Genomic DNA, 12693 nt, shown 5'->3' with positions numbered 1-12693 from the left:
TTAGCATTGTTATCCTCTCCATCCGAGTCTACTTGTTCACCTTCGACGACATCCTTCCTCACTAAAATCATGCAAACAAGAGTGGAGTGTCTATTGTTCATTTCAAACAGATAATTCACTTCTGCATCAGAAGAAATCGTTATAGATGGACTCGAAACTTCCTGATCGTTGAATTTAAATTTCAATTCCATGTCATACTCAGAGAGATCGACATTTAGCTTGTTCTGTAAAAGATTATAGAGTTCTGCATACGTTGTTGTTTCTGTTATGGAAATTGGGATACAACCACGTTTATCGCTCATCCATTTCCATACCCATCGATCTTTTTCGTCCAATTCGAAATTACCAAAGTAACAAACTGAGACTACAACCATATTTGGATGACGAAAAAGAATTTTTAATTACAAGAAAATATCGAGCGAAATAAGGAAAAAAATTAAAACAGTTGGCTTCGGCTGTTCTAGCCGACTGTCCATCCGGCTTTCCAGTCGAATTTTTTCAAGTTTAAATTCGCTATCCGACAGAATAAACAAACCAAACTTTTGCAGATTAATTTTTCAGTATTAATGCAGATGAATTTTTTCTCGTCAAAGGCTTAAAATTTTTCACAAATCTATTAATAAAACTATCTACATTAACATTATATGTCGAAATAAATTTTATCTATGCAAACGTAAAATAATTTAACGAAATTAAAATTAAATGTGTGTATTATAAACTTACTGATATGAGGAGATTAATATAAAAAAATTTCAACTACCGCATTCGATGAGTTTTTCAAATCTTGAGGTTGAAGTAAATGAAAGATGAAAGAGTTTTTATCTGTGTTGGAGTAAACAAATATGAGAAATTTGCTGATTTTGATATTTTAAGTGGGAAGCGTTTGATTTTTATTTGTTAAAAGAAAAGGTAATAATGTCTTTTAAACAAAAACTTCTTTTGTAATTGCATAATACACTTAAGGGTATTTTTGTCTTTTAACACTCAATAGGCCATTGTCATAATTTTAAGAATTGAACAAGTCTAAGTCGAATTTCCCTTCTTTGACAATACCATTTTTAAAAGTACCCCCATTAAAATTTAACTTCAAGAGCTTTTTTATTTTCACTTTTTGATGTAGAGATAAGGATAAAATTTTTCATTGAATAAAGATAAAACATAGATCAACTGATAAGATTTTGGGCTACACCTTTTAATAAGGTTGATTTTTTAAGATGAAAAATCTAAGTCTTAAGTCCATTAAACTCCAACAAGTGATTTGATCCAATATAGACTCAATAAATGAGCATACGAATTTCAAAATTGATTTGCTCAAATTAATTACTATCTTGCGGGGCATGTTAAGGTATAAAATCTCACATCGAATAAAGATGAAAATTTAGATCAACTTATAAGATTTTGGACCACTTCTCTTAACAGCTCTTAACAAGGTTGATCTTTTAAGATAGAACCTAACAGAGAGTGAGTTTGACACTCCGCACTTGAAGAGTTAAATACTCTCTATTTGTATTTTATTAAGGTTCCATTTAAATTATTTAATAACATTTCAGGTTTAAATTCCTTTCTATATTAATTATTAATGTTCTATAAAATATTTTAGCTAATGAATTTAAAAATATATATTAATTAAAAAATGAGGAAAAAAAATAAATGAAAGTTGGGAAAAATAAAATGAAGAGCAAAAATAGAAAGTTTATTGGAGTTTTACTTTTTAAATTTAAATATGTTTTTTATATTTATAATCAAGATGTTCTTTAAAAATTAAGAGTCTTGATCTTTCGGATTTTCATGTATATCTCAACAATGGCATTATTCCAAGACCCACTGGTATTTTAAACTCTAATAATAACTTAGGCTGACATTACGCTAGGGAAGTATCAGGTCAAAATGAAGTCGAATGTTTAGGACTAACACGATTCGGATCCGAAACACAACACTTTCTTGTGAGACGACAAATGTAATTATGTTAGGTTTTGGTACACGTACATTGAGCTTGTCAGTTCGATATATAGAACGCTCACAAGAGAAGGGGCTCGCATCAAGCTCGGTGTACAAGCATCAAAATCTAATTATGTTAACATTCCAGTAATTATGAACTACTAATTACTTGATTATGATCCCTGTAAAATTATCATTTAATGTAACGGTCAGTGAAAGTAAGGACCCTGCAAACATGTCCGGTCCTCTCCATTCATTTATTAGCTCCTCTTCCAATGAATATTTAGACAAACATAAAATATGGATATAAGAATTATAGAAAAACATAGCAGTCAAATTTAAAAAGAAAAAATGTAAATTAGTTGTCACACTTGTTATAGTCCTACATCGGCGCAAAATGCTCACAAAAAAACAAGTTTGGCTTAAAATTTCTACGTACTGCGAAAAAAACATAACTTAATAATAAAGTTTAACATGTGAAGATCTCGTTAATTACATCATTTACCTAAATAAGTCATTAAGTAAGGCTTTGTGCAACATTTAACCACACGTATAATTCCTTTTTATGAGAATGATTATGCTATTTATACATAAAAATTGTACATGGATTACATAAAATGAGTCGAGGGAAATGTTAGGATAAAAAAGTTGACTATATTTTAAATTGACGAATGATAGAGTAACATATGACATTATGTAAGACTTGATGTACATGCAGTAAAATGACTTGATGTACATGCAGTAAAATCCTTGTGGAAATTCTTAAGATTGATAGGATGCCCTCTAAACTATAGGGTATAGGGATTTAGAGATCTGTAATTTATGGACATAAGTTGGTTTGCGGCTGTTATGATCAATCCATTGCTGTTAGTGCTATAAAGATTGGACGAACTCGGCACATTGAATCTAGAATAGGTTCGATTACTTAAAAAGTTAAAACCCGTTTAAATCAAAAGTTTGTTTTCATTTTACTTTTTTACTGAGTATCGACTCCAGATCGGAGCTTTGACGTGGACCATTTACCTTTCTCTAGTGGATTCTATTTTCTGAAGATACAAAATTTACCTAAAGATGTGGACATCAGGTCTGCCATTGAAAATGACAAGGTGTACGAACACAGACGCTATTGCTGTGTCGCTGTCCCTGTCTCTGTCTCTGTCGTGTCTGAAATGACATCTCTGCCGACGGCTCCAATGTCGCCTTCTCATATCCCAGCCTGACCTTAAACCATTTGCACCAAACAGAGCCTGACCGGAACACAATTCAATGTTATGACTTTACGGACTGCCCTTTTTCATGCATAAGCTCGCTCCAAATCTTGTGTCGTACATTTTGAATAAGAGAAGATTTTTTCTTCCCGTTGCACATGGCGTGTCAATTATTTTGGCGCTTCGTCTCTTTCGTACTTCGCCTTGTGTTTCCTTCTTTCAGGTAAAAACGACTCAGTAACTGGCGTGTCCGTTTAGCATTAAAAAGTAACTTCAATTTTTAATAAATTTTGATAAAAATTAGTAAAATGTATGATTAAAAAATTGATGAATATAGTATCCCATAAAATGTAAGATTAAAAATAAGTTTGAGAAAAAATGAATTTCAAAAATTGAATAGCAAACAGGGGCTAATTAAGTATAATTTCACTAACATTAGTGGTGGATCCAGATTTGAGCTTGGGGCAATTCCAGGGCTGGCCTTGAAATTTTGTGCGCCATGTGTGGCATTTTAAAATTGTGCCCTTTTCGAGTAGTTAAAAAATACATTAAAAATTTTCAATAAGAAAAATACAAGTAAAGTTCAAAAGCTCCTCCCAAACTTCATCAAAATTCAAATGTTATCGACAAAGAACCATTCATGCTGCTGACCTCTTCGTGCAATTCATATAAGCAAACTTTGAAATTAAAAACGACAAAAGCCACATGTAAACCTTGAAATGCAACAAATTATGTAAAAATATTTCTTCTTGCATTTTTAGAAGCAAACTCGCTAATTAAACTTTTGTAATCAAAATGTTCAACCAAATCTTGTACAATAGATATTAACGCTAGCCCATTCAATCATTTTTGTAACATGATTGATTGCAAATAAGTTTTAATAATTTTAATTTTGAAAAACATTTTTCAACGGATGCAACAATAACAAGAATTGTCAATAGGATTCCATAAGCAATAAATGTATTCGGAAAGCAATCCAATACTTTCAAGTAACAAAAACTAACGGTAGAGTTTCTTTTCTTCTCTGTTTGATTGTTTTTCGTGGATTAAAATGGTGGGAAAAAGAGAAATGACAAAAAGGGATCGGAGTTTAGTTTTTCACCCTCTACTTTAATTATTTGAATTTTGAGCTGTTTATTGTCTTGTTAAGTTGATAATTGATTATTAAACTAGTTGGACATTTGAGATTGTGCTGGTAAAATTGAGAGTTTAATTTTATTTTTTCAAAAGCAATATAGTTTAAAATTAGTAAAAAGAATTAATTTTTTTTAATAATATTGTTGACCTCATTTCCGGTTGGGGCCACATGGACAAAGATGTCGAACTCACAAGCACATAGGCAAGCTTGGTCCTACACGCTAGAACACGTAGGCGATCTGGAGCAGACAGAGAAAGGGCATGGGAGTGGCTCGAGGGAGTGAGACGACAACGTTCGGAATTCGACAAGACATTTGAATGAACAACTGTACAATAATTACCAATCGTGGTTTGCTAAATTTGTATGTAAACTCGATTGCGTTGCAAAAGAGTAAAATGTGTAGTAATTGTTATTGTATTGGATCTTACATTAGTTTTACTAGGGTTTAACCTTTTTTAAGAAAAATAATTTCTTTTCTAGGAAACATTTTCCTTGCCAATCGAACTCATGAAAAGTTTATTAGCCATTGAAATCAACCTATCAAATACCTCACGAAAAGAAAAGCGACACCGTTAGAGCATATCAAAAGCTTTTGTGCGTCATCAAGGGTATCTTGTAATTCGAAGAGTAAAATTTTTATAAACTCTAACAAACTTTTTAAAATTTTACCTTTTCCAATAATAATCTATTATTTTAATACTATTTTAAATGTTAATGACTAAAATGTTCAAATATGATTAAATGATCTAAAAAGCTAAGCATTCATAATTATATTTTATTAAATATAATTATTATAAATATAAATAAACAGTAAGTGTAGTAGCTCTCTAAATATTAAAACTAATTTTACTCTCTACTTTAAAAAATTTAAATTAAAGAGTTTGTTGGAACTCGTTTACTTTTAATAGTAAGGGGGTAAGTATGCAGCAACAGACAGGCCACAAAAGTTCTTATAAGACATGTTTTCTTGCGTAATATATATTTATTTTCCCTTCTTCGGACAGAATATTTTGACCTTTTATTTGTGTATAGTACTTCACAGTTTACGAGGGTCCCTTGTCCGATTCTATTTTATTCACGAGATCTGTCAAGGCCTCTTCAAGATTTTTGTGGGGACATTTTTCTTTTCTTTAAATTTCCTTGTCATTTTTTGGTGTAACAGTTTTTAGACCCATTTGACCTATATGATTTTGACAACTTTATCGGATTTCTTGAAAACTTTTACTTCTCTTTTCCAACAATTCAAAGTTATACCCAAAAAAAAAATAAAAAAATAAAAAGGAGCATCAGAGAATAGGTGGAGATGAAAGTGAGTAACGAAATGTTAATCCAATCATTAAATTCTAAGTTCATAATCATAGTCCATTCTCATTTGGTTGGAACATATGCAAAAATTCTTTGATTTCAGTTCATAAAAGATATCTTGAGCCCGAAAACAGAATATGGCCCCTAGTTACCTTCGTAACTTCAAACACCCGAATTCATTAGGTTCCTTTTTGTTATACTCCAACGTCCCATGAATAAGTTATCATAAACGAGTCACTGAATTGTGAAAAAAAACTATTCATCATCTCATAGGGTTTTGCGAATTTTTTTGAAAAATATCACAAGTTTAGGTTCAACTTCAATGAGAAAAGAAAACGAAGCATTCAATTACGTATCTTCACAATTTAAGAATTATAAGAACATTCATTTTATGATGGCGTTATAGAGAAAAATGACATATTTTACATGACAACTTTGAAATTATTTGGTCCAATGTCATATTGATTTGTATAATTGAGACTAATGGTTGGGCAAAATTCATATAAAGTCGCATTCAACCTTTTATAATTGTAATAATAATTATCAATTAAGCCACTTGGGGCATAGCCTAGTGGTGTAAAGAGTAGGAGTGAAGTTATCTCACGCTTTGCTGATAGTCTTAGTGTGGGGGTTCAAATCCTGAAACATGAAATTCGACTCCTTGTAGGCGCAATGTACAGACAGCTCTTGTTCCCTAGCCTGTTGAGTCACATTCAGTGATTTACCTCCCTCACAAAGTTTTAGGAGCGCAGTGGTGAAAACCCTCAAGGTTGGGGTTCAACCTTTTTTAAATAATAATTATCAATTATGTTGGAATGATTTGCACAAGTATATTTACTTAAGCAGTGAAAAAATTAAGTCAAAGTATGAAAGGTACAAGCCCGATAATAGAGGTCAACAGAACAACCACTTTAGGCAGGTCAAAAGTAGTAAATACAAGCACGCCGCAGTATGAGAATCACACTCTTCTCGTTATTCTCTGCACCTTCACGTCCGGTTTTACCGGTACAATAAAATACTTTTCCTTTTCTTTTATTTTATTGATCAAAAGGCAGATGAAATTAATTAAAAAAGACACGTGGCCAAGCGGTGGCAAATACCAGAGAATAGGAGAAAAGGAACTTTACAAATCAGATTTTGAGAATCTGGTTGTGTTGCAAGAGAAAAGTTATACATACACCTTTTGGATCTTACCTTTTGCAATTTCTCTCTGTAACAGATTATATTTTCCAGGATTTTGTTGGCATATTCTGATTTTTCTCAATCCAATGAAGAATAGAGAATCTATGCAGTAGGCCTCTGCAGTTTTCGATCCAGTTCCTGTTGATTCTATGGTTTGTAATTTATGTAAGCTCCTTGTCGCTTTTTTCCAACATGCATATAAACAGCATGTGATGATTGCATAATTTTATTGTTTGAAAGAATCTTTCGATGCTTTCGGATTGAGTGCGAGGTGAAATCAGAGCAAATTCACTAGCATTGTTATATTTTGAGTTTATGAGCATCGCTGTTGAATGAATTTGACGTTTGATCTGATTTAAATAAAATAATCTCTCATTTTCACTATTTTATTAAATGAACTTTCAATGTGGAAAATTTTTAACGTCGGTTGACTGGTTGACATTGAATGGGCTTTGAGTTAGATTTGAAATATTTTGCAGTGAGTTTTAACATTTTATCATTGAACTGGATGATATAATTGCACTGATACTTCACTGAGAACTTCTTACAAGGAGTCGGGGAAGTGATATTATAATATCTTTTCTTACAGTGAAATATTTAGAAGTTCCTAAGTGCTTTCCCTTTCCGGATTGCTGTTACGTGAACTGCCACTTTCACTACAGGTGCAGCACAACTTAAGTTCTGGTTTTGCTTGGAAATCTCTTTGCTTTCATTGAACTTTGAGGATCGAGCCATTTCTCTTCTGAAACTGGCTTAAATGTCAGGTATTATTGTATTCTTTGATATCTGCTTCTGTTCTTTGTTGTTCACTTTAATTGTCGACAACTTCAAATATTATCAGGAAAAAATAAATTGTTTGCAATATAAATTTACATTCAACCATATATGATATTGTAGGGCTAGAAGGATTAGAGCCATATGATGGCACAAAAGAGAAGACATCAGATTTTGGGAACCCTGAGGATGAACGACAGAGATCGAAAATTGGGTCTTTAAGGAAAAAGGCAATAAATGCTTCAAACAAGTTCACTCATTCTCTCATGAAAAGAGGGAAAAGAAAAATTGATTACAGGGTTCCTTCAGTCTCTATTGAGGATGTGCATGATGCAAAAGAGGAGAGTGCTGTCTATGACTTGCGTCAGAAACTCGGCGACAGAGATTTGTTGCCAGTTAAACAGGATGACTATCATATTTTGTTGAGGTGATTTCATTTTTATTTATTATTATTATTATTTTTTTTTTCATTTTCGTTGGCTTCTCTACAAGCTCCAATATCTCCGGAACAATCACTAAATTCTGTTGAAATTATTCCCAGGTCAATGAATAGTAGGTAGTTGAAAGTGGAGAGGATCCCTTCTAGAATGCTAGTCGTTTCATATTCACATCTCCATACTTTCAAGTGAACAAACAAATCAATTGATTTAGCTGCAACTGTTACTTGTTCTTATGGAATGTGCTTTGCTCGCTTGGTTTGCAAGTAATAGGAGCTTTTGAGCCAAAAAATGCATTATAAGAAGATAGCTTAGCTTCATATTGTGATCGATGCATGACCCTGTGCACATCTTTCTTGAGTTGGTGTGGCATTTGGATATTAGGTTTTTACTTGTATTTAATTTGGTTGCACAAGGATGGTTAAGTCTTGAGCCCTTGATGTGTTTTATGTAGATTTTTGAAAGCAAGAGACTTTGACATTGACAAAACCATACAAATGTGGGAAGAGATGCTTAACTGGAGGAGAGAGTTTGGAGTGGATACCACACTGGAGGTAATTTTGTTATATGTTCACCCGCACACCAATGCTAGAGTAGGAAGTATTTACATTGCTGTTAAAATCTGTTCCTACTTTGAATCTTCAGGACTTCGAATTTGAGGAACTGGAAGAAGTGTTGCAATGTTACCCCCAAGGATATCACGGGGTTGACAGGGAAGGCAGACCTGTTTATATTGAAAGGCTTGGAAAAGCTCACCCAAGCAAACTAATGTGCATCACCACAATTGATCGCTACTTAAAATATCATGTTCAGGAGTTTGAGAAGGCCCTTCACGAGAAGTTCCCAGCCTGTTCTCTAGCTGCAAGGAGGCGGATCTGTTCAACAACTACAATCTTGGACGTGCAAGGCCTTGTAAGTTGATTCAACTCTTAAAAAATACTATAAATATTAATATAATTTGAAAGTTGTACAACACATATTCCTGGGTTGACTTAGACTTTGATTTAGCAAAAAATTAGCTTTTCACTATTTATGTTTATGCATCAAAAGATTCAGATTAAGCACCATCCCTGTTAATAGGATTAGAAGAATACTATTCTGTTGATTGAGGTGGAAGTAGTACATATATTGTTTCTCTAGTTCTTAGGAGGTATTCTTTTCCTTTTGGTAACCTGTATTACAATGGTATTTCTATTTTGTTGTGTAATAAACGGAATAATTTATACATGCAGGGAGTTAAAAATTTCACAAAGCCTGCTGCTAGTCTATTTGCAGCCATGACGAAAATTGACAATAGTTACTATCCCGAGGTACTGTTAGCTTATTCATGTAAAATATTCTTTTTTTAATCCTGACGAACCCTTCAACAGTGGTCTATTTGCCCATAATTGTTTCCAATAATTATTTGCAGACACTCCATAGTATGTTCATTGTTAATGCTGGACTTGGCTTCAAGAAGGTGATTTGGCCTGCTGCACAGAAGTTTTTGGATGCAAAAACCACTGCAAAAATACAGGTAAAGGATTTTCTTTGGTTGCCATATTAACTGCATTTAATTGATTGCATATTCACTTTCTGTTTTCACAGGTTTTGGACCCTAAGTCTACGAGGAAGCTACTAGAAGTCATTGATCCAAGGTTGTTTGTTTTTCCCTTCTTTTTTTGTTTAATGTGATTTTCGAGCATAACAAGATCTAATGCTCGGTTTATCTACCCTTAGTCAATTGCCCGACTTCTTAGGTGGATCCTGCACTTGTTCTGTTGAGGGAGGTTGCCTAACATCCAATCAGGGTCCATGGAATGATCCTAAAATAATGAAGGTATACATGTTTCTGAGAGTGGCTCATCTGTTTCTGATTTCTTCATAACTCTTAAATTATCCATCGTGACTGAAATATAAAATTTCTCTCAATTTGTAGATTGTGTATAATGCAGAAACAACTCTCGTGAAACAGATAACCATAACAGCCAACAGCCATCAGAAAATTGAATCTTATATTCAGCTGCATCCACTCAAGGTAGTAATTCTAGGCTTTGACATACATTGAATTTTCGTCATCTGTAAATTTAACATTTTTTTGTGTCATACCATCAGGGGAAAACAAATGGTGCATTGACAGTTGAGTCAGGGTCAGATGACGATCCTTGCTCTCCGAGTAGAAGAAATGTCTCTAGGTCTACCCTATTGGCTCCTATTCTTGACGAAGTAAGTTTGATTAGCTTTTCTCAGTTCTTAAGAATGATATTTTTTATCCTACTATTCTAGATATGTTACAATGATATGCCTTGCATCTCCCTATTTGCTGAAACAAGGATGCAAACTCTTGCTTGATCACCTGTATGGGTCTGTTCATGGATAGTTCTTCACAGTGTGCTAGCACTGTGCATTCATGTTTTGTGGGTCATGATTTGTGAAAATTCAACTGATGCAGGCCCAAATACCAGATAATAGTATCTACTACAATTGCAATGATCATTTTACTCCAGTTGATAAAGGTAGTGATAACGATCAAGGAATGGAAAATTTTCAGCGTCAGTCTTCTATTACAGACAACTCAAGGAATTTGAATGGTGATGAAAAACGGAATTTAGAAGGTATGTGTTTCTCTTTACAATCAAAATATGGTCATGCATTTCCCCCCCATCAATCAAAGCAGGCATTATCAATGTTTTCTTAATAGTAAGGAAATGTCTAATGCATTAAATTTAATTGAATGATTTTGAGATAGAAATGACTGCAAGATTGAATCTTGTGGAATGAACCTACAGATATTTTCTTTGCAATGGCATAGCTCAGGTTTCTGTAATTCATATTAGAATCAACAATTTACATGTAATTCTGGTATAAATAGAGGCATTCTACAAAAAATTTCCAGCTATAGTATTTTATCCCCTTTGAGAGAGTGCATTATAACTACCTCGAAAACATAGTCTTTCTGAGTTGGTCATATTATTAGATTGTCATTTTGTTTATCTCTCTTTACCTATTCTCTCATACCCTAGAGGCATCACATTCGAAAGCCATAAAAGGCATTTCTTTGTGTCAATTAGTCTAGGCTTTAGCATGGTTCCGATTCCTTCAACATTCAAAGTAGAATCTATAGAATATTGCTTCATTCTTGGGACTCATGCCTTGTATATCTTTTAGGTTCTCTGTTTACCAATTGGTTTGACACTATCCAGGAGAAAATAAGTTTATCATTAGTCTCAAGAACATTGATGTCTTTCACGATCAAACATTTTGCCTCAATTCGTAATGTGCCTTTTGAATACTGGAGAAGACAGACGAATGCTTATCCATCCAACGCATTGGAAGGTGAACCAAAACTAGACAGTCATCCACCAGCTAATGCTGAAGCTGTTTGTGAAGACCAGGTCCTTCCATGTCTGCAGCGTCTCCAGAGATTGGAAAATTCGTTGGAAGAACTAAGCAAGAAGCCTGCTGAAATTCCATTACAGAAGGATCTAATGCTTAAGCAATCTATGGACAGGATCAAGTCCTTAGAGCTTGACCTTGAGAAAACAAAGAGGGTAAGTATCCCATATATTTATTTCATCTTGTTAAAAGTTTGAGCGTGTATAATCGATCCCTTGTATTTCGTTGCAGGAAATACATGCTACAGTGATGAAGCAGCTTGAGATTGGAGAGTTGCTGGAGAATATGAGGGAGTCCAGATTTCATGTAAGTAATTTTGCCTAGCTAACGTTTCTCTTTATTCCTCTTTCCAGTCCCCTTATGCTAGTTATTTCTCTATTCGAGTAACTCTTTTTCTTGTTCTTGTCCCAACTGGGCTTCTTTTAATAGATAATGTACTTCAACGTTTCCAATTTGTGGGTTTTATTTTTACAGCGAAGAAGGTTGTTCTGGCAAGTTTGGAAAGCAGAGATTTGAAGACACTGCAGCAGCTCGGCAAAACACAAGATACTACGCAGGAAAACTTCGTATGGCAATCTCTTTTTCCTTTCCTCTCGCTCTCACGCGCCAACAATCTCTTAGATGGAGCTGGGTTTTTCGGACAAGTTACACTGGGCTGCAGCATTTTTGTCATTTGCATGCCTATATGCCATGTGTATGTAGCACAGTATAGAAAATGAAAAGGGGTGGCAGCATTTTTTTAACTTTGCTGTCTACTATCTAATTTAACATGTATATGAGCCTCTCCAACTGAATTTAGGAATATTGGCTAATGTTTTGCAGTAAAAGAATAGACTTATGCATCACACTTGGTGCATCTCATGGGCAAAACCCAAATGTATGGAGAAAGTGGTTCACCGTACTGTCATTTACTTTTGTTATTATTTACAATTCTTATCATAATTCTGCATCTGCAGATACCTTCAAATTTACAGAACAAGCCACTTATGAAACCATAAATCTGTAGAAAAGGAATTGTGATACCGAGTTGTATAAATTCTGACTAAACTAGATTGATGTCCTAGTTGAGAAAATATACTTACACCTCACACAGAATTCCATAAGTCCAACTTTCGAAGCCTCACTTCCTACCGAAGCTAATTGAAAATTTTGACCAAGATCCACGAAATGTGCTCAGCTACATCCGCATATATATAAAGAATTGGAATGTGCTATAGCACCAAAAGCCCTAACCCAAGGGATGACCGAACAACACAAAAATGGGGAGTGTTACGCCTCATTTTGCGAGCCTCGGTACAGACGCACCGAAGTACCACTCCGAAGTCGGCGAAAATCG

The 12693-nt window shown here is 34.0% G+C and overlaps 1 protein-coding gene across 3 annotated transcripts; it reads left to right on the top strand.

Moving 5' to 3' along the window:
- The first annotated feature begins 6667 nt into the window (after nucleotides 1-6667).
- Nucleotides 6668-12268, top strand: LOC111407142 (phosphatidylinositol/phosphatidylcholine transfer protein SFH13-like). Of its 3 annotated transcripts, none has more exons than XM_023036464.1 (15): nucleotides 6668-6923; nucleotides 7361-7535; nucleotides 7669-7972; nucleotides 8437-8536; nucleotides 8628-8894; nucleotides 9215-9292; nucleotides 9394-9498; nucleotides 9570-9619; nucleotides 9702-9801; nucleotides 9901-9999; nucleotides 10077-10187; nucleotides 10414-10576; nucleotides 11130-11512; nucleotides 11589-11663; nucleotides 11832-12268. In XM_023036464.1, exons 2-15 carry the CDS (start codon nucleotides 7529-7531, stop codon nucleotides 11871-11873), a joined length of 1884 nt encoding a protein of 627 aa, XP_022892232.1. In that variant the 5' UTR covers nucleotides 6668-6923; nucleotides 7361-7528; the 3' UTR covers nucleotides 11874-12268. The 3 variants fall into 3 exon arrangements, with proteins under 3 accessions (XP_022892232.1, XP_022892233.1, XP_022892231.1); XM_023036465.1 differs by having other exon boundaries at nucleotides 6668-6936; nucleotides 7434-7535; XM_023036463.1 differs by having other exon boundaries at nucleotides 6668-6936.
- The last annotated feature ends 425 nt before the right edge of the window (nucleotides 12269-12693 follow it).

Source organism: Olea europaea, chromosome 13, assembly GCF_002742605.1.
Source record: "Olea europaea var. sylvestris chromosome 13, O_europaea_v1, whole genome shotgun sequence".
Taxonomy (NCBI): Eukaryota; Viridiplantae; Streptophyta; class Magnoliopsida; order Lamiales; family Oleaceae; genus Olea; species Olea europaea.
The sequence above is the reverse complement of the archived record's forward strand: the minus strand, read 5'-3'. Positions and strand labels throughout refer to the sequence as shown.